General features: G+C 31.7%; 1 protein-coding gene and 1 long non-coding RNA gene across 2 annotated transcripts in view; one reads left to right on the forward strand and one right to left on the reverse strand.

Moving 5' to 3' along the window:
- Positions 1 to 10,943, forward strand: part of LOC148281587 (tetratricopeptide repeat protein 39B-like) — a 77,762-nt gene extending 66,819 nt beyond the window's left edge. Inside the window, exons 10-14 of the mRNA XM_088226493.1 lie at positions 372 to 533; positions 4,773 to 4,962; positions 6,600 to 6,733; positions 8,181 to 8,300; positions 10,536 to 10,943. Of these exons, the coding sequence (XP_088082619.1) occupies positions 372 to 533; positions 4,773 to 4,962; positions 6,600 to 6,733; positions 8,181 to 8,300; positions 10,536 to 10,614 (685 nt within the window). The 3' untranslated portion in view covers positions 10,615 to 10,943. The remainder of the gene's footprint in view (positions 1 to 371; positions 534 to 4,772; positions 4,963 to 6,599; positions 6,734 to 8,180; positions 8,301 to 10,535) is intronic.
- A 6,286-nt stretch (positions 10,944 to 17,229) lies between these two features.
- Positions 17,230 to 23,048, reverse strand: LOC148281588 (uncharacterized). Its single transcript, XR_015822327.1, has 3 exons — positions 23,030 to 23,048; positions 17,994 to 18,062; positions 17,230 to 17,348 (listed from the first exon to the last, which is right to left on the reverse strand). It is a non-coding gene; the product is annotated as an uncharacterized LOC148281588 (long non-coding RNA).
- Positions 23,049 to 23,484: the final 436 nt, after the last annotated feature.

The following is a 23,484-nucleotide window of genomic DNA, read 5'->3' on the forward strand; positions in this document are numbered from 1 at the left end:
TTGGGTATTGAAATGGGTACCTATTGCGTCGAGTATGAGTCTTTTCATGTTTGACAGTATTTAAAGATTAAAAATAAATATAATGGAATGCTGGCAGACATCATTTAAAAATAAATCTAAATTATTTGTAAAAAGTTCTTGTGCTAAAATAAATTGTAAGCAGTGGAATGACAGTACAATGTGCATGTATATGCATTTGGTAGTCCTTGTCTTGTAAGGGGCTTGCATATTTACATCCACGGCATTTATTAGATCAATGGAAATATTTTGGTATCTTTTTTTAGAAGAATGAGAATTGAATTGCATGTTTAATAGTTTGTACTTAATAATAGTTAATTTAATAAAATATTGATGTTTTTTTATTTTTCTAGCATGTCCCTTGAATGGCGCGAAGCTTTGCTGTATTGTGACTACTTACTGGAATCAAGTCGGTGGTCTCGTACTATATATTCCTACCAGAAGGCAGCTGTAATGTGTATGGCTTGGGAACAGCTGAGCTCTACTGAGAAGAAAACATGTGATTCCTTGATTAAGTAAATTGTTTGTTTATTACTTGGTAATTAATTGTTCAATATCACATCAATGAAGAAATTTGCTTGTGATAGCGTTTGTGGAATACATAAAATATACAAAAAACAAACAAGGCGAGTGTTGGGGTGAATGGTGAAAGTTACATTGTCTGTGAAAAATAATCTGACCAATATAATCTGTCCCAATCTATTATTTTGTCTTTTCTGTGCTAAGCTAATGTTTGCTATCTCAATCTACCAGGGGCGAATCGTCAAAATTAGCGATTATGCACAGCTTACCATTATATTTGACTTTTAATAATAATAATTTATAGTAACCATGTTTATGGGAAAATAAATAAAAATAATTGTTATTTATTATAAATCACCATATATATATTTCTACAAAAAAAATCTATGAAGTGCGCCTAGCGCCAGCGTCCAGCCCATTCTCACCTAACAACGAAACTAGCCGATTACCTCAGTTTATTCTTCCATACAAAAAAGTACACTGTATTTTTTGTCTTTAACCCAAGTCGGCTTTTTTAGTATTAAAACAAACTTGCAGATTACAAATATTATTAGAAGATTCTCTATTTGGAAACTAGTGTTTCGAACATTATTTCCAAAGGACTATTTTTCTTTGATAAGATACGGTTGACATTTTATGTATCACATAGGACAGGTGGCGTTCGCAGTGGCCGTTTTAGGCATTATTCATTTAAAAAGAAATCGGCCAGTGCTCAAGTCTTGACAGTACTGTCAATGACAGATCATAATGGAAATATCTGCTGAATGTTATTGTGGTATTTGTTAATATACTTTTGCACAAGTTTAGTATTGTATTAAAATAGTGTAGAATAAAGCTATGTATATCGCGTGGTTAATAATAATTGTTGTTTGAGTTGATTTTTATAGAACCACATAAAAAATAGTCCTTTATAATTACATTACTTACATGTTATGTAGGTACTTATATTTAGTCCAAATTAATGAACATTTTTCATAGATTACCAATAAAATAAATCACGGCTCGCCACTGCAATCTACAGAGCCAAAGCATCCACTTTTTTTTAAATCTCAAAAAATATGACCATGTTATCACCTTTTTTCTCCGAACTCTAGTGGCTTTGTTTTTATTCTGGCAGATACATAATATTCATTAAACTGCAAAAAAAATGAAATCAACGCCACCAAATTGATTTATTGATCGACCGTGTTTGGGAAAAGGGAAGTAACCGTATTATTTGAAAAATTGTCTTTTTTTGCAAAAAAATGTTTATCAGTGTTCAGTGTACACTCTAGAAAAAGAATTTTAGGTTTTTTTTTCGTGAAACTACCCAAAATAATAATGATTCAGAGACAATCGGCCCGATATCTGGCTATCTGGCTTAGGAGCTCGCTGAATATCCGGTATCCAGCCAAACCAATATCCGTTTCATCACTAATGTACACTTTACTATGGGTCAGTGGATAAATTGCAAATTGTATGTAATGTATATGTCACTGTCAAATAGCAAAATCAACCACTCAATCAAGTGGGTAGGCGGTTTTTAAAATGCCTCCATTCCATCAAATAGCTTACGGGCACTTAGACAAAATGTTGGAAGCAATGTTTAACGAAAAAAACCCGAAAAAATCACCGGCTGACGCGCGCAGTGCCAGTAAGGAGTCCACCTGTATCAACGCGCCAACAGCGACTAAATGGTGCTTGTGAATCGGCCGGAACAAACTGGCGTACGAAGGAGAGAATTGTTAGGGTGAACATAAAACCGTTTGGTAGGCAATTAAATTTTTTACTTAAGATAGAAGGAAAGTGAGGTTAAAATTAAAGGAACTTTTACTAAAGTAAAATAAAGCATTAATGTCTTCATTCTTAAATGTAATAATACACAGGCTAGGATAGGTTGGGTTAAGTTAAAAAATAAAATAAAAACGTTTTTTTTACTTAATTAAAAAAACAAAACTATTTTAAAAATTTACTTAACTTAACCCAACTTATGCTAACTTAACCTAAATTCACATAACAAAATAAAACACAATTTGGCGGTGACATCTCCACGTTTAAAATTACAGTCTTAGTTCTCCATAAACAATATTACAATATATTAAATATATTTTTCTTGTTATTTTTGTAAATCCATGTTTTAATATTATTTTTTACTTTTGTATAACTGAACCCATTATAATGTTATATTTTATATCGTAAAAGGCACTTGTGTTGTATAATAAATAAATATATAAAAAATAATTTATTTAATGTTTATTCTCTCGAACTTATTAAATTGCTCTGTAATCGCTGTTGTCATAATATCGTACTTAGACATTCAGTAATATTCCATAGATGTCCTCAGATCTTTGGAATTCATGGACACTCACCCTAGCTTGTCGAATATCGGTGATAATTTATTTAAAGAGTTTAAACTCAAACATTGACTTAAAACTCGTCTCCGACTCATTACTTGCAGAAAAGGTTATCCTTTATGTTTTTAAAATTTGATGTTTCATTTTATTTAAAAAATACATCATCATCATCATCCCCCTTTTCGCACCCAGTGGTGCATAGAACACTGCATTGGTAAATTAAATGCAGCGTATTTCGATCATCTGTTATATGAAGGAAGGTTATCAGTTAAATTTGAATTTTTATTTTGTTTTTTTCTCATTTTCATGTTTTTATCTCCGTAAAACTGTTTCCTGCCATACGCTAAATAATAAATAAGGTGATCAGTCTTACACTTCTGGTGCCAGTCCAGGAACAATAAAATATTGCAGTTCGGAAAACCTTTAAAATAAATATTTCGCGTCCACCCTGCCAGGAATTGAACCCAGGACCTCAAGAATGGTAGGCGAAGGCGTCAACTACTACAAAACGAGGCGGACTTATCTCCACTCGATTTTCTTATTCAGGATTTCTATCTTAGTTCGAAACACTCGTCCGGGGTTCTTGTTCCATTTCACACACAGAACTGTAATCTTCATCCACATGAACAGAAAAATATGTAATTCATAATTGTATATATGCTTTTCTTTTTTCCCCTTCCCCCTCTCTGTGATTACCGAATGGAGCTTCTCGCTTCTATCTGTGGCCCTGTTATTTCAAGGCTTTTAAAAAGTTTTGTAATTATTTCTGGGAGGTCTATCATGTCCAATCAGTTTTAATCCCAGTCGGTGAAGAAATCACCTCTTTTCTCAATACACTGTATATTATGTACTTCTTGATTACCTTCTTCCAGCACAAAGATGCTAAGGCTACCAGATTACAGAGAGCTTCTTCGGGCAGTTTTAACGAGCAAGTTTTCCATGTATGTTGGCTCCGCCAAGGAGACTTATGTCCTCGGATGCGGTATGCGGTGGGCAAGCTGATTTATATCAGGTTGGGGAAAAAGTAATTTCGTATTGCGCCCCCTTTTTTTTCAACTAAATATATCTCGTTCATTATTGGTCACATCGGGTCATACGATACGGTGTTGTAAAGGTGTGAGTGTATACTACAAATGCTTATTTGACAGTATTGCACTTGGTCGGTTCAGTCGTGAACTATTGTGCGTTGAGTATGGAGGTTTCGAAGGAAGAAATTCTCCATATTTTACATTTTTACTACCTGAAAGGGAAAAACGCGTCAAAAGCAACCAAGAACATTTGCGATGTATACAGGGCCGATACTCTTTTGGTTCGTGTTGCACAACGGTGGTTCGAGCGATGTCATTCTGGTGTAGTGGAGGTGAATGATGCACCACGCTCTGGCAGGCCTGTTATTGAAAATGTCGTTAAAATCATGGAAAATATCGAGATAAACCGTCATGTTAGCAGTCGTAGCATCGCCCAGGTGCTGAAAATCGATTATAAAACCGTTTTGAACTATTTGAAAAAGACTGGATTAAAAAAAAAAGCTCAATGTTTGGGTGCCATGCAAGCTGATACAAAAAAACCTCATGGACCGAATTTCCATCGAATCACGTTTCTTCAGGACAACATCAGGCCGCACAAATCTTTGATGACGATAACGCGCTTGGGGGTACAAATTTGCCCTCAATAGAGGCCTGTGAAAATTGGTTGTCCGAGTTTTTTGCCAATAGGGACAAAGGCTTCTACGAGAGGGGCATTATGAAGATTCTCGTTGGCAACAAGTTATCGAACAGGATGGTGCATATTTGACTTAAATCGGATGATTGTAACACTTTTTATAAAGCATTGAAATTAAGCAAAAAATATGAAATTACTTTTTCCCCAACCTAATATATGTATTTATTTATTTTGCAGTGAAGCTCCTTCTTTCAAGCAAAGGATTGCTGGAAAGTCTCTACCCATGGAAAAGTTTGTTATCAAGAGGTGCAAGAAGTATATTGAGCAAGGAAAGGGTCTTATTCTGCCTGCCATTGAAATGATGTACCTGTGGAATATGTTCCGAGTTTTCAGCAAAAACTTTTCAGTCGGAGACAAAATATTGAAGGTATAGGAAAATTTTATTTGAATTAATGTCTAATACTTCACAAATAATTATTTGAAAAAGTTTTTTTTTTCTCAATAATCTCTTACAAAACTGTAGTTAGTGAAATTCTGCAATTATAAACCACTGTTTTGGGTCGCTTAATGGACTTAGCTTAGAGTAATAACCTAATACAATCTCCCATATGGATAAATACCACTCTATGATTACTCACCACGAATTTAGCTACAGATAACAGCAATACAATAGGCAATAGGTAATCGCACTGAGAATTGCAAGCGCAAACCGAAACTGTACATTATTCATTTGTTGTTAAACTAAAAACCAAACTAAAACCAGCCCAAAAATTTGGAACGCTTTTGTTCTATGCAATAGAGCTTAAGGGGTTCTCTAGAGAATTATTACTCTGAGGGATTTAGTGATTTTTTCATTCAAGAGATTGTTGAAAAATAATGAACTAATGACAAAGTCACACTACTATAAATCTGTAACTACTTAATAACATTTACCTGTCAACTGATGATATGTTGACAATAGCATGTAGTGTACTGGACTGACCTGAAGTGGTGACATTGTAGATATCATATTGAATAGATTCACTATCCACATACATACTACCATACATTCACGAAGACTGGATCACTGTGCACGTGCAAACCACGAGCCCACTGCATGATATCACATGATTGGCCCATTTCACACCATGGCAAAAATCTACACGGCATGATAAACTACAGTACGGTGGATCAATATTTATTGTTTTACAATTATTTATTTGTTTAATGCCTAACAAACGTAATAACCAGTACACCATGAGACCGACTAATCTCCAGTCGATTTCCTTTTGCAGGATTTTATACCTGAGAGTACTCGCCGAATTTAAACAATGATTTTGATAAAATTATCATTAAAATCTCTTCTGTTAAGTTTTACTATATTATTTGAATCTGGTTGTGGTCCTGTGGCTAGTGTTGCGGACTCACGGATCAGAGGTCTGAGGTTCGAACCCTACTCTACCATAACTTAATTTCCATTTTCTAATAGTGAGTTATTTACAACTCGTTGAAAATGGTAACCAAAATTGAAATATTTCGGTAAATTATAAGAACGCTAATATATATTTTTTTCAATAATATATTAACGGAAGCGTTTTTATTAATATTTTTATTAAAATCATTAACTATGGAGTTTTATAAAAAAAACTAAAACTATCAAATTTAAATAGGTATACATGAACCTAATTAATGTTAATCCACTATAATTTTACCGTGCCGTTATGGTTAAGATGACATGTGTGAAATAGGCTATTCTCCGTCGGATATCCCTTATTTATTTTGAAATTCTTGTAATAATGAACAGACATTAGAGTAATATAATTATATTTATTATGGCAAATGTGGCTCCATTATAAGGTATAGCAAAATATAAATTTGCATTTACGCATGCACTTGTCTTTTTCCATGTCATTATTTTTTTTCAATGTAAATTGTCTATTAGTTAAGGTATAACTAGTTGTTTAAATATATAATTAGTACAACTATCTAAATAAATACATTGCATTACATTATGCATTCAAAATAGATGCCAATAACTGTTTGCCTTTGACTTGTTTTTTTATACATGAAAAATATAATTTTCAGTTGATTGAATCGACTGAAGCTTCCGGTGTTACTGAACCTGATGATAAAGCTCTTCTCCTGCTATTAAAAGGATCTGCCTTTCGTCACCTGGGAGCCCATTTACAGGCTCAGAAGTGTTTGGATTCTGTCATCAGGTAACTTCTTAAAATGGAAACGATCTTATATTAATATCGCTTATTTAATGTATATATCTTTGGCCAATAATAAATTTCGAAACTCTATGTATCTAGACTAAAATGTATTCGTGATTAGACTCTAGGAAGATAATAAATGTATTATGATTCCCTCTTTCCTTACTGAACCTGAATTCACTAATAATGTTTTAAGTAATACCTACTGTGAAAATACCCTGCTTCTTGTGTGGGTTAAATTAGTTATAATATAGTAAAAATACTCATTTGTTTAATTGAATGTATTGTACCTACATATTAAAGAAAAATTTCACTTTTCACTAATTTGACTTCTGTTTTTCTATTATGTACGAATAGTTGAAGGAATTAATAATTTTCAACGTGCTTATGCAATTCCCATAAATATGTTTAACGATATATATGCATAAAGTAAGTTCCGTTTGACAGGTTAAAGAAAACAAGTACACATTCAGAAAAAAAGATTTTGTAAAAAAAAAAATTCGACCTTAATACTCGTATCTGTACCTCAGAGGCAGACGGATGCAAATCCAGAATTTGATGAAATCACATTTAAATTTTTGTATCCAGTTTATGATTATGTCTTATAATAAAAGAACCTGAAAATATACTGAAAATATAAATGAATGTTCTGAATTATTAGAAATCACTTAGAGAAAGTAGACTCTTTAGGCTATTGTTGAACATTCGACGTTTGGATTTGCATCTGTCTGCCTCTGAGGTACAGATATATTTTTCTACATATCTCCCACTATTTTGTAGACTTGTAGCGCGGCACAAGCTTTTGTATCCCCTCTTTATAAAAGGGCGCCGCCTGCAGTGTGACTTTTGTGTTCCTCAGTGAGAGTTTTTAGCCCAAAACGAGCACAAAGTTTTACAGAATCCAGTTTTTCATTAACAACTTCATGAAGAAGTGATCTTGAAATAAGGGGAAATTCCATAGACAGAGCGGAAATTGTGATCTTTTGGTTTTCTTTCACTGCAAGTACTAGTTCATCACTAATCAAAGATGGATACCCACTTCGTTCCTCCTCATGCACATTATCCCGACCTTTGTTGAACTGTCTCACCCGTCTTCTTACCATTAAATCACTTATCACATATTCTCCGTACACCTCACACATCTGTTAATGAATGTTATCTGGTTTAACGTTCTTCGCATTAAGGAAACAAATTACAGACCTTATCTCACAAGTGGCGGGATTTTCAATTTTATTCGGTATTTTAATCAAGCACCACAAAGCGTGCACAACAGTCAGCTAACTCATAATGGCATCAACTCGCATGCGCGAAACTGCCATCGCAGCGCTGGCAAGAAATACAAACAGAACTTACTTTCTAGATATACCTCGTGTTATTCTATTTATATATATTATTTTACATTTTGAAAATAATATTACCAGTATTTATAAATCTTTAAATCAAATTTCAGCCTCAAGAAACAGATCAAAGAAGACACATTTCTTATCCCTTATGCTATTGTTGAAATTGGACTTCTGTTCAACAATATGGGTGATAAATTGAAGGCTATTGGTGCTTTGGAAGATGCTAGGTAACTTATCACTGTACATATAATATGTATATACCGGAACCTCTTTTTAAAAGGTGGATGTTCCATACAGTACTGTGTAAAAGAGTGGACTAAAAAACGAATAATGGTGGATAGGTTTCCTTGTATAGAAATGTTTGCTATTTATTGTATCTTAAATTTTATAAAAAAATATAACATGACAAGAAAATAATATAAAAAATCATAATAAAAGTTATTTACTCACTAGCAGACAATAAACATACCCGTTTACGCACATTCGGTATGACATTACTTTTCATCGCATACCTCTCTGCTCAAAGGGCGATGTAGAGAATTCCAAGACGAATAGTATAATATTATATTACTATTATGCATTTTTAAATGAGGAAGTTCAGCCCTACGGGAAATAGGATATAAAAAATGTATTCTTACATGCGGAAAAACTTAGAGCATTCCGAAGTTTCTTGAAAATGTATGATAAAAATGAACTACTTTGAACGACATCTCTAGCTCTTCCGAATTAACCAATGATAAGAGAGTTGTGATAGATTTCCAGTTTACGATAAGTGAACCAACCAATCAGCAGATCTCATCAAGAAGAAGAGGAAGAGAATTTGGAACGTCAGGCGCGGAGTAATTTTAAAAATACAAATTTAAAAAAAAAAACATAGCGCTGATAAATACTATACATAAAAATAAATTTTTGGGCTTAGTTTAGTAGTTTAAAAAATAACAAAAAACCTCTGAACTTCCTCATTAATGTTTAATATAAAAAAAATATTTTACCGTTTTATTTCAAAACCATTTAAAAAGAGGTTCCAGTGTAAACATTTTTTGTAAAGAATACACTCCCAAATATTCTTAAATGCACTAAATAAATATAAACTCGGTAGGGTCTTTCCACGTCTTTTTTTATTAAGGAAAAATATAACATAATTATTTTTTTTAATTCGTGCGACGTCACATCAATTTTATGATTGTTTTAAAAACCTTTAATTTGTATGTTATACTTTGATAGTTACGTATATATCATTAGAATCATATAAAATCTCTTTAAATAATTATTACATTTTTAATATTATTCCTGGTTTGTGAAAATACCCTATTGTAAATGTGTGCTATTGACGTAGGCCAACAAATTTAAACTTTAAGAATATCAATTATTTTTGTTTGATTTTGATGAATATTTTTTTTAAAACAATGATAATATTTTGTTTATGTAATTATTTGGGGGATAAAAAAGGCGAAGCATTGTTGGTACTTACTTAGTTTTATTCATGAAATACTCATCAACAGCAAACAAATATTTATTCATAACATCCTTATTTAAGCTATTTAAGTTCACTTTATATATATATAAAATACACATACGATGTGATGCAGAATATAATAAATTAATTGATTCAGAAAATATAAATACATATATGTATTTCATTTTCAAAATTTACTTACAGGGTTAATCCAGATTTTTTACAGATATTTCAACAAAGATGGACTGTCTTTGAGAACATAGATGCCTTACAGGACTTATGACCTGTAGTGGCTGGTTTATGTGCTCAATTTATACACTGCGTGACATTCCCATTTAGCCTTTATTTGACCATCCATATTTCTTCAATTCTTCCATCTGTAGATTTAAAAAAAAAAATTACATCAATTAAAAATACTTTATTATCTCAGAACAATAAATGTCTAGAGAAGCCCTTAAGCTCTATTGCACAGAACAAAAGTGTTACAAGTTTTTGGTTTGGTTTTTAGTTTAACAACAAATGTGTAACGGACAGTTTCGGTTAGCACTGGCAATTCTCAACTCAAGTACCTATGACCCGTTGTATTTATTTATTTATTTATTAACGGACATTGTCCATGTATACAATTTATAAGGTTTAAATATTACAATAAAAGAATAGTTTAAAACATTTTTAAAAAAAAGAAAGAAGCATTGACAAACATAAGGGACATCGAGACAAGATCTGGACTATTTATTTAGTGCTCGTTTAAATCGTTGTAAACTTAAACCAAAAAAGTCCAGATCCTGTCTTGAGTTAACAATACGACAAAGGCGGGGGGTCATTGGAGAATTTAGGCCATAGTTTGTTCTATGCTGATCGATGAACAGTATTGCTGCAATCTGTAGCTAACTTTGCGGTCAACAATAATAGAATGGTTTTTCTCCATATGGGCGACTCTATTAGGTTATTACTCTAAGGTTTTTATAGTACCTACATATAAATATTTATTATTTTTTATCAACAGGAAAAATTATTCTGGATATTCATTGGAGTCTCGTTTGCATTTCCGAATACATACTGCCCTCACCCACCTGAAAGGTTAAATTAATGTTCATTTGTGTGCTTTGATAATTTATCGATGTCCGTATTTACTACAATGAATGTTTTTTTACAAAAAGAAAACACGATGAACATTGTATCCATCTATGAATATTTAACATATTGACAATTAGAAAGAATAGAGCTAAAGTGCCAATCGGAAAATAAAATACTTACTTATTTTTCTGCTTTAAATCTCGTTGCTTTTGGGTTAATCTTATTACACCTGTACTTGTCCGGGCTCTATTCCCAGTGATGTAACAAAAACTTCAATTAGATTTTCCTCAGGCCTGGAATTCTATGTATTCACTATTGTAGGGCAAAAACAAATAAAGGAAAACATTCTGATAATAAAACAAACCTCTTCTTCTGTATGACACTTTAGCCTTTTTTTTCTTTTGAGCGACATGTTATTTTTAGAGAGAATTTATATTTGTAGTAAAAAATATAATGTATCAAATGCCTGTTGTAAATCTATGATCAACCAATTTTGAAGCACTGACGAGTTTAGTGTGCATAGTCTTAGTTCTAAAAAACATTTTTTTCCTGTGTTTGTTTGAATTTTTTATTATTTCAAATAAGTTTTGAACTGTTAAATAATATGTGTGTGCACAATTTACTTAAGAAACATGTAGAATTTGTTACACTTATTATTTATTTATATAATAATTTTATGATGCATTAATATAACAGTAATATTACAAATAAGTCATTTTTGTTAGCAAGTCTAGAGTTTATTTGATTCCTGTTTTTTTTTTTTTTAATCATTCTTTTTATTAAATATTCATAAATACTACTACCGCTACCCCAAAAGAATATATTTAGACTAAATATTTCATTAAAACTTTTATTTTTATATTGTGTTTGTACAATGTAAATTATTAAATATAATATATTTTTTAAAAGTACCAAGACATTTTCCTGGATTATCATTGCAACTAGGCCTACCTGAAATATGTATGTATTATTGTATTTAGTAAATGTTTCCTGCCTTATAAAAGATACATTTATAAATGTATTGTTAGGGGCATACATAAGCAAGATACTATTAAGGGAGCATTGCACTATACATCCATAAGCATTCCCATAAAGAATATAAAATCAAAATAATGTTACATATTTAAGTGCAATTTGTTGAGTGATTGTCATATTAAGATAACCACCCTTGTCATACCTAGCTTACCCCCAATTCAGTGAACCTTAATAGACCAACCCTTTCCAATGAGCTTTTCTGGTTCAATGAGGCTTAGGTGAGTGTAATCAGGTGAATTCTGGGTAAGCAGATAATAGGGAGCAATATCTAAAATAAATATCTGTTTTATATTCGGAATGTGGTCCCGTGGCTAGTTTCTCGGACTCACGGCTCAAATGTCCGTGCTTCGAATCCCACTCTACCCCAACTTGATTTCCATTTTCTAATAGTAAGTTATTTACAACTCGTTGAAAATGGCCTCTTAAAATGAAATATCTGGGTAAATCATAAGAATGCAAATATTTATTTTCTAAAAAAATAAATTGTAAGCCCTATAGATGCCTAGATTTCTATATTACCTTCTCTAAAATGTTCTTCATCTCTGTTGTAATATATAAATAAAGGAATTCATACAATTTTGTAAGTGAAAATTCTTGATGGAAGTTCATTGTAGTTATCACTTGTTCTTTATTTTTTCAACAAAATATAGTTATATAGCCATAAAGGCCATTATACAAATTATTAAATAATAGATGAGTCCTAATTCTTTAGTGAACTGGGTATTGTGAAGGCTGGTCCTTTTTAGGATCACTATTTTACGAAATTCGGCATATTTTAAACAAGTGACAGATTGTTTCTAACCTAGTACAAAAACTTATTCAGTAACTCACAGCCTGTGAAATTCAAATATCATATTTAAAAAAAAATACAACCTCTATTATATTTGTCAAGTCTAAAAGATGCACAATGTAGCTTTTCTTTTATTAGGCACATCATTATTTTTTATCTTTAAAATGTTTTAGTCATATGTTCTAAACTATGGAAATTCGAGGGCATGTTTAGTGTAATAACTCATTAAGATGTTTTAACAAACGTAAAAAATAACTAGTCATGATCTCCAAAACATTGTAACTGACAAAAACACTAGTTTACAGGAGAACACTTCTCCTCTCAACTAACAAAGAATACACTTTGAGAATTAAACTCTGTTTTGGCTATTTATTTTATTGATATCAATAAAATAAATATTCTAAACAAAACTTAACTCTCAAAGTATATTCCTTATTAAATCAGAAGAAAAAACATTCTCCCTTAAAATATTGCTCCCGTCAGTTACAATGTTTTGGCGATCATGGCTCGATATATTTTAAATACCTATTTGAGTTAGAGCATTTATCTGTAGATCTATAAAAAAAAAAAAATATTGTATAAAATATATATTGCAAATGAAGCACGTGCTTAGCACAAAAAAGACATTTGTTTGCAAATCAAGTTTGACAGAAGTTATGATGTTATTTTTAACTGTATTTATTTGTATTAAGTTGTATTTTGTAAACAATATGCATACTATGTTACTAAATTCTAAATATTGAATTGACTAAAATGAACTTAATATTGATTGTTTAAAAAGATTAAACTTTTCTGTCTTTGAAACGAGGTACAGAAGTCTTCAGATCAGATCATAATAATTAAGAAGATACCTACACTATTTAATGTGTTCCACATATTACTTTATTGGGAATTTAACGTACATAGATTATTCATATGACAAATAATATATCTTGCAAAGATAATAAGGCATGATTAATTAATATCACAGATTTTTCACTGTATCCTGCATAATTTTGATTTGCAAAGGTAACAAAATCATTACAAATGGATTAGGTGTTTAGTGTTTTTTTTTATCTTAACTAATACAAAATCGTAAGATTAGTTTTCATAATAAACAAGTCAGTTTTGAAGATATCACGAAAGCGATGAAACCCATCATTGGTTTTAAATGTTACTCGTCTTTTATCTGAATTACTGCGTAAACATCATAAATATACATAAGCAAAGTGCTTACCGCTGCAATCTAATTACTTTAACTAGCTTTATGCAATATAAATAATTACATCAATTCATACATTTTAGTTGAATTGATTGTTAATAAAGTAAAACTTTTGTGAATAATAAAACCTAATCCATAATTTGTCACAGTATTTTTAAACATAAAGCATAAATTAAAGTATTTGATATGTTTTTTTTTTACTTAATATTTATATATGTATGTAACTTAATTATCACCATGTGATAATTTTACTTTATTCACACATATTGGGTTTTAGTGCGTAATATAGATTATTGAAGTTATTAACTTATATGATACAAAAAACATTATGTAGCTTATATTATCACAAAAAAAATAATTAGAGAATATGCCAAAGAAAAATACTTGAAATAATTTCTACCTCCCAAATTGTCAGTATCAATGATTTATATAAATGTTTTTTGATATTTAAATTGCGTTTTAGTACTTTTTGATATGTTAAATAATATTAACTGATATTTACATACACATAAGATTTATGAAGCGTGAAGGTCTACTAAGGTCAATAATAGCCTTTATTGGAAAATTATAATGAAATATCAACAGATATTCTTGAAAACAAAATGTTGGAAACCCTTAATTTTTCGATTTTACTATAGCAGAATTTATATAATATATTATGTACTTAGGCATTTAAAAAAAAGCTGTGCATTACATATTTACCACATCAAACATTGACTTTTAAATAAATGTGTGTATTATTATAGTGAAGCCTCTATCTATCGTTTTGGAAAGGATCTATTGAAATAATTATGAATGTAGGAAAACACTGAAAGCAAAGAAATAAATATAAACTTTATACTGTACATAATTTTTAATAATTTGCTTATTCTTGCTTTAAGTAAACAGTATGTATTGTCAGTGTTGCAATAGGGGAATATCACATACTACGAATACAGATAAAAATATATGAAATGGATTTATAAAAATGAATTGCGTTTTCAAAATCAATATGGATATTGTGGAGAAATGTTTTCATACATAACTTTAAAAAAAAAATTATAAAGAAATATGTCCCTACAAAAATGCAATGTGTTTAGTCTTGGTAATTGTGACATTAAGATTCGTGACGATGTTCTATTTAATGTAAACAGTCACAAAGATCAAAATTTACATGAATCATGACGTATTAGGGATGTGGCCAATGCAATGACTGTTTTAGCGGGAATTAAAAATTAAAAAGTATTTTTTATGCCAATAATAAGTCCTAAATTATTTTTTTGCTAAACAGTATTTCATATACCCTTATTAATTTAAAATTATTTTTAAAAAGTGATATTTCCCTATTGACGTTTTTTGGAATCAGTTATTTAGCGGCAGACCCTCTTTACCGACCTCTTCTACCGTCTCCATCAACAAAATGATTGAAAGTCTCGAAAAGCTTAAAAAGTAAAAAGACAAGCGTTGTGTTTGAATGTCTAACGACAACTATAGGGGGTAAAAATGCACTGAGAAACAATTGATGCAATATTTGCATGTTTTGTATGAAATTAATTCAGAACTGAAGAAATCAATTGCACATGCGCCAAAACGATTGTTTGAGGAATAATGAATATATTCATTTTTGTTTTGAACCTGTTAAATTTTGTCAAATAGCGTAACATATTTGCGTCACTCATAGCAACACTGAGTGAAAGAAGTTGCAACATATAATTTTATGATGATGTAATAACTTATATGTAAATCAAAAATACTTGGTACTTTTCCACTTATTTGTTTGGCCAATTAGCGCTTTCACCCTCTAATGGGCACCTTCAGACTGGTGAATATTATACAACGCAAGGATAATTTATATAAAACTAAATATTATCATAAGGTACATTTAAAAATAAGTTGAAAAAGATACAATACGCAATATATTTAGTTATAAAAATTATCCTTACACTGTATAATATTTACCTGTCTGAAGATGCCCATTAGAGGGTGAAAGCGCGAATTGGCCAAACAAATAAGTGGAAGTGTACCAAGTATTTTAAATTAGTAACTTAAATGTAAATATAAGTTATTACATCATTACAATGGAATTCCATCAAGAATTGTCAATAAATAATTTAAATCAAATATAATTTTATATAAATTTCTATTATTTAATTAATGTTTTATATGCAAGCATTTATTTATTATTGCAAATAATCATTTATTTACATAATTGTAACATAACTGTATTTTACGTAATATTTCATAATTAGAGTTTAAAATATTTTTGACATTGAATCAGGTGGAATCTTGTTTTCCATTACTTGGGTTTTTTATTATAACTTGAGAACACTACCATTTTTGAAAATTCAAATATTAATCAACAATATTTTGAGTTTGTCCAAATTTTTGTAGACAAGGACTGGATTCAACTCCCTGGGGAGCTGTTTTTATTAACATATTACAACAGAGATGAAGAACATTTAAGATAAGGTAATATAGAAGTCTAGGCATCTACAGGGCTTATGACCTGTCAATGGCTGGTTTAAGTGGCCACTTTACACACTGTGTAACATTCTAGACTTCTATATTACCTTCTCTTAAATGTTCTTCATCTCTGTTGTAATATGTTAATCAAATATTAATAATGTTAAATATCCTTTGTGCATTGTGAAACCCTAAAAGCATTGTTTGTGCCAATATAATCGTAGATAGCTTGTGATCATTATTGGCACCCTATTTAGTTCTGATATTAAGTGACATAAAATTGATGTTAAAAATTTTTCACTTTTTAAATATGAAATATTTTTTGATTAGTTATGAAAAAAATATAAAAATAAAACAATATTAGGTGGTGGTTTTGATGGTTATAATCGAGAAATCTTGGTAAATATTCCTATTTATAACTATAACATTAGGATATACATGTTTTACAATCTCATTTAAAAGATCTATTAAACTGAAAAATATTTGTTTTTCCGTAGATGTATGTGATATTTAATATGTGAGCTCTTCAATATTTTTAAGCCTATGGGAAAAATGAAATATACACTAATTATTAATGGTTGTTAGTTGAAAAAGTGGTGTTACAGTTACTTTACATAAATTAGATGTTACTTATGAAATATACCCCTTATGTATATAATGAGACGACGAGTTTATAAAGAGTTCAAATCGTTTTTCTTCAATTTACTAATGTAATGAACAAAGCTTTAAAAAAGCGTTTTTTTAAAACATATTTTTAAAACTATTCTGTATCAATCGAAGCTAGCCCTAAAGGGATGGCTGACACCAGACACCAGAACTTACTTTTTGTTGTATTTTGTAGTTGGGCTCAGCCATCGATTGGTGCTGTTCACTCCCATTTATAGAGTTAGTTTGTCTGTCACGCAATTTACCTATCTACCCAAATAATAAATTGGTTGACATTAGAGCAAGAAATCCGCAGATTATATTATTTTCTGCTGGTTGAGATTGATGTACCCTTTGACTTGGTGTTGCTTACATTGACTGTAAAATGTTGAATTATCTTGTGCTTCAAAAGGCATCTTACGAAATATTCTAACCATTCAGAAAACTAAAATTTTATTTAAATCGAGTTTTGTCCTTTGGTAGTATCGCACACTCATGTATCAGAGGTCCAAGGTTTAAAGACACAGCCAGAGCTGGGTAGACCAAAACTTGATTCCCATTTTCTCACAGCTATTTTCGATCAGTTGAGATCTTCAAAATTGAAATCTTTAGGTAAATGTTAATTTTTTCTGCAAAAAACAACATACTCGTATAATTCAAGAGGTAGTCAGACACGATGTAGATCGTGGGATTTGAAACCGCTCGCTATGTTTCTTATTTACATTAGCATTTATGTTATCATTAAAACTTGTTCGCGCGAATCGTCAAACCGCGCAACTGTCGCCACTCGATCACCGGGAACTAGAATCGCACGGCGTCTGCGCTATTCTAATGACTATGGCGTGTCTAGAGAGCTTTCAGTTGGTTCATGGAAACCGTGAGATTTGGACGTGTATCATCATCATGGATCGCTTCGACACTCAACTGTTTATCGATGAAGTGAAGAAGAGACCAGCGGTATGGGATATATATTGTGCGGATTATTCCATATATATATTTTTTTTAATTTTTCAACTGTAACTTCATCACGCTTAGCGCGGCTAACTGAAACACGATGTAGTTGCTGCTAGGTTTTCCACATGTCTGAACAGAGCAAATTTTTCCGCAATCACAACTGAACGTAGTCTAACTGCTTATTAATTTATTTTTATTTTGTCAATCTGAAAAATTATCCCATTTAAATAGATAATAAAATATATATTTTTCTCTATGTTTATATATAAGGAGCTAAGTAATTGCGTGTGCTTCCTATGTATTAAGCAGGTTATACACACCTTCAGTTCAGCTTGAATTGAGCAAAATTTGAAGGTGTGTGGCCGTTCTGCACATTCAGTTCAGCCGATCTACAGAAGAAGAAACACTATAATTTTTGTCGTGTATTTTATTTAGATAGTTATACAAAATAAATTTCAACAACTAGTTATACCTTAACCATTAAATATTATATACAAAAATCATCTTAAAAAAAACATTGTTATTTATTCAAATGTTTGTTTTAACGAGAACCATCACCATCCCAGCATCCCTAATCTCTTTCGGCAAATCATTAAACATCACAGATTATTCTGAGTTGCCTTGATTCTTGTTTTTGGGAGTCTGAAACATTCACCTCCTCTCATAGGATAGCATTGAATTTCAATGTTACCATGAACATTACTGAACATGTTTTTTAACAACAATTTACTTTTTGATATCAATACTAATGATTTAAAATTACCCTTTGCTTGACTGAAACTATGTTCAGCACTGTTGACATATCTATGTTGAATCTTTGTATATCTGCCACGTTTCAATATCGTCCTCGTGCCTCTATTCTGAGTCTTTTGCATGACATTGTACTGATTTTCTCTGCTTAGGACAATACTAGAAAAATAATTGAAATGTGGCAAAACAATTGCCTTAAAAACTACTTGAACGGACTGATTGAACAGATAAACGTAATTTGTATGTCCTCGCGTCCATTCAATTCTCCAATTATGTGTGTTTTTAAAATGATACCTCTATTTTCTATTAGCGGCTTTATTCATATATTTTTTTACATACATTTAACATTTTATTCATAAAATATACGTATATAGATGGTGTTTCAGGGCCAGACTGCGAACTTTCAGAGGAACATTCTTTAGCATCATTCCCTTTCCACACCTAATGGTGCATAGGGCACTGCATTGGTACACCAATCGCAGCATATCTTGATCATTTTTGTTACATGAAGGTAAGATGATCAGTCTTACGGTTCAGGTTCCAGTCCAGGGACTGTGAAATATTTTAGTGTAAAAACACCTTTTTAAATATTTTTTTCATGTCAACCATGTCGGGAATCAAACTCGAGACCACTTGCAGGGTAGGCAAACAGGCTGACGCTGCGCTTTGTAGGAGAGGGATAGGGGTTTGTGAAAGCCCGAGAAATGAAAGATTTACTCCATTTTAAAGTTACAAAAAAATCATAAAAAAAATTTTTTCAAAAATTTATTAGGATTTTTTAAAAGTTTACCATGAGGAATGTTTCCCTGAAGTTTCGCGGTCTGGCCCTAGAACTAAGTGTATATATATAAGTGTATTCTCAGGACTTTTTTTGGATAGTACGAAACTAACATTACATTACAATACAATAAACAAATGTTAAATTAAAATTAACTTTATAAAAACACAGAAAAAATATTTTTAATGTGCTATTGAAATTGTATTTTAAACAGGTTTAACATTTTAAATATTTCTATGTGATTTTGAGTTTTAAAATGCATACAATGTGTTTATAATTTCTGTGAATGGCCTTTGTAAATCAAAATAAATATAACACCATTAAAAATGCCTTCTTATTTATATTTAACAATCAACTTTTAAGAACACCAATTAATAAATTTTCATGTAAATTCTTATTTAATGGATTATTATTTTTTATTTTTTTTAATATCGTAATCAGTGATGTAAGCTGTACTACAACAGTTTGCTGTCAGTTCATAGATTAAGTTTTTTTTACTGACATTTCTTGGGAAACTGCATTTTAATTATGATGATAAAAATACTTTATTTAGCTTTTTCCACTTTTATTTATAATTTTCACCAATTACTGGGTTTCTTCGTGACTATTCTGATACTTATTTTTATTTTCATCCATAATTGACCTTCATAATAAATGCATAATTTTATCCATAGTATTTTAAAGGTTTTTATAATTTATGAATTTGTTATTATTTATAAGTATAGTAATTGTATAAATATTTATAACACCATATTCCTATTTGAAAGCACAAATATAAAATAAAAAAACCCAAAAACCGGTCAGCAGAGATAGATAAATGACTTTTTAAGGGAAAATACAGGTGGCCAGACACAAATTGTAATATAAAGGTTAATCATGTTCACTAAAATGTTTACTGTTTTCGAGGTATTAATTTTTTACTGTTTTTTCCTTTGATTTCACTTTAGGTATCTAAAATTATATTTTAGTGGATAAATAATTATTTTTTCTTGTTTTTCTTTGTCGATAACAATACTGTATCTTATATTAGAATTACATAGGATACAGAAGATAGGATATGATAAGATAATAGAATAATAGAAGAAATAATAGAATAGTGGAATAAAACTATAAATGTATTTTTAATATTATAACTGTATCTTGTACTTTTTTTTTTTTTCCTCTTGTTCCCGTTATTCATTGCTTTGCTTATGCATACAAAGCTTTTTTCCTGGTGTGTATATTTTGCACAATAGTTATTTTTCACGGGTCTGAGTCAATTCCCTCATTAATTTTTTTCATTTTTGTAACTATGGCCTTTAGAAAGTCAATGTATTTTTCGGAAGTAGCTTCATTTTTTATAACTTCCTCTGGGTTTTCAAAAATTTGGCTGTATTGTGCGCACATTTGTTTGCAGTTTAACCTCTCGGCGTCAAACATAGGACAATCTAGTAATATATGGAGGACGTCCTGAGAGCTGAGTCCATCGCAAGGGCAGCAATCGTTATCTCTTTTTTTAAATCTATGAAGATACTTTCGAAAAGCACCATGACCTGAAAGCATTTGAGTCAGCTCGTAAGTCCGCCCAAAAGTATCCAATATCTCGGCATCTTTTATATTTTTGAAAAACAATTTCGTTATTTTGCCTGTATCACTTGATAAATATCTTTTGTTCCAAGTATCGTATGATGTTTCTTGCACTATTTTTTTAATATATGATATTGGAATGTGGTCATAGGTAGGGAGAGTTCTCATTTTGGAAGCTTTTTTCGCTAATTCATCCGCTCGCTCATTTTCCATGTTGCCATCGTGTGCTTTAATCCATGTCATTGCAATTTCGTTTTTAACATGTTCAGTATTTTTTTCAGCAAGCTCTTTAATTTCGTAAATAATTGGATCTGTGGACTTTGGATCATTCAATCCTTGTAAACTTGACATGCTGTCACTATGTAGCATAATTGTAGAATTTTTGGCATTTTTTAGTGTCCACTTCAAAGCTTCTCTTATAGCTACTAGTTCACTTTGGAAGACAGTACACTCATTTACCAACTTTATTTGTCTTTTAGCAGTTTTTATCTTATACTTTATCGCACAAAAAATAATGAGATCTATGGTATTATTAATATATCGCATCTTTGCCATTGATATCGGCAAATTATAATCTAGCTTGGAATATTCTTTGTCGAAGATATGACAACAAACAAGTTGTTACATCAGCTCATCTGGATACCTTAATGTGGACACCAAAGGTAAATAGCAGAAACATTGCCACATTACGCACATTTCTTGATTGCGTAGGTGAACAACCTGGAGCTCTACGCACATTAGGAGATGCAGTCAATTAATGGTTGACCAAGATAATTTATTTAAAAACACCAGTTTGTCAGCAAACATTGTGGTTTTTGTTGAATTTCAGATGGGTATTTAGTATTGGGTTAGGTTCTTAAGCGGGTCAAAATTATACAAAAAGGAAATTAGATGAGAGAAAAATACTCTAGTGCATCAGAAAAACAAATCTCTAACATAAAAACTGTTATTTTATTGGTTGGTTGAAAGAAATTTCCATTTGGCAATAAGCCCGTTAATGTACAATGAACATTATGCACAAAAAGTTAAATAAAATACCAAAGACAAAACCAACGCGATGTTTATAACCAGAAGAAAGGACCGCCAGTCAGCCATTTACATGAACGGAGTCCAGTTGAATTACGTGAACCACTTTAAGGTGTTGGGTTTTATCACAGATCGCAACCTTAATTGGTCCAAACACGTTGACAGCGTTTGTAAAAAAGCTGCAGGCATTACAAACTCGTGAGAGCCGCCAAGCCTACATGGGGTGTGTCGCCTGAGGTTATGCAGCAAATATATGTAAGTGCTGTAGAGTTTCTGATCACGTAGGCCTCAAGCGTGTGGGTGGACGCGGTCAGCTAGAAAGTCAACTGGAAGAAACTGAACTCCATCCAACGACAAATAGCCATCAGGTCATGCAAGGGATACAGAACAATCTCATTGGTATCAGCACAGGTTTTAAGTGGATTCATGCCACTCGATCTGAGGATCAGGGAGCTTGCAGAGGCATATGAGGTGAAGAAAAGCCTTAACTTGCAAGACTTGCCGCAGGACAGTTTTTATCAGGGAGTGGGAGACTATTTCTCACTTCCTCATCCAGTGGAGCACTATCCAATAGATCATGGCTACGATGATCAGGTTCTGCCTGGGACGGCGTGGGAAGAGTTGAGGATCTTCACAGATGGAAATCTCTTAGACGGCAAAGTAGGTGCAGCTTTTGTACCCTACAATGGCGTCAGAGAACTGCCATCGAGAAAGTTGAAACTCAGCGATTTCTGCTCTGTTTCTCAGGCAGAACTGTTTACGGTCAGAGAAGCCATGGTATATGTATTGAAGAAGCCACCAAAAAGATTAAAGAAAATAACAAACCTTACAGATTGAAAATCTGGCGTCCATGCAATAACTGACCGAAATTCAGTTGTAATGGGCATCAGATCAGATATCCAGAAGCTACGATGCAGACACCAGGATGTGTACATCGGCTGGATGAGGAGACACTGCAGAATCCTTGGCAACAAAAAGGGTGACAAAAAGGCTTGGAAGGCTACGCCCAAGAAGACAGCCCCCGATTTTGCCGATTTCCCTCTCAGCTTTGCCAAAAAAATAAATAGAAGCAGGACCCTTCAACTCTGGATCGATCGATATTTGAGTGAAAGTACCGGACGTATAACTAAAATGTTTTTCTCTACCATTTTCTATGCCCATGATTTCAGGAGAATGCAGAAAGCTGGCTACGAGCTAACCCAGATTCTTACGGGTCATGGTGGGTTCATGAGCTACCTGTATTGCTTCAAGCTCTCCGAGATCGACAGCTGCCCATGAGACGATGAAACTCCTCAAGATGTCCCTCACCTGTTGATGCATTGCCCCTTTTTCAGCTTCCAAAGACAACAGCTGGAGGCGCGATGCAGATGCCTGGGTGAAGATCTATACAACATTCAATCGGTGATAGGTAATAAAGAACTCACACGAGAGGTAGTATCATACATTTTCAAATTCAAATTCAAATTATTTATTTACAAAGTAACATAACAAATAACAAAGGATTTAAGACGTTAAATTGGAACTTTATATCAAACCAAGAACCCTTGAGCAATGGTTCGACATTATTAAGGTATAATACTCTCTAATAGCAAGAGTATTTGCCTCTTAAACATAGTTTCACTAATGTGAAAGATGTCGATCTCCAAAGTGATAATGTTCAGCTGCTTGACTGCTCTTCCAATCGGCATGAC

This window comes from Micrasema longulum, unplaced genomic scaffold (genome assembly GCF_059751315.1).
Source record: "Micrasema longulum isolate JH-2025_06_02 unplaced genomic scaffold, ASM5975131v1 h1tg000435l, whole genome shotgun sequence".
NCBI lineage: Eukaryota > Metazoa > Arthropoda > Insecta > Trichoptera > Brachycentridae > Micrasema > Micrasema longulum.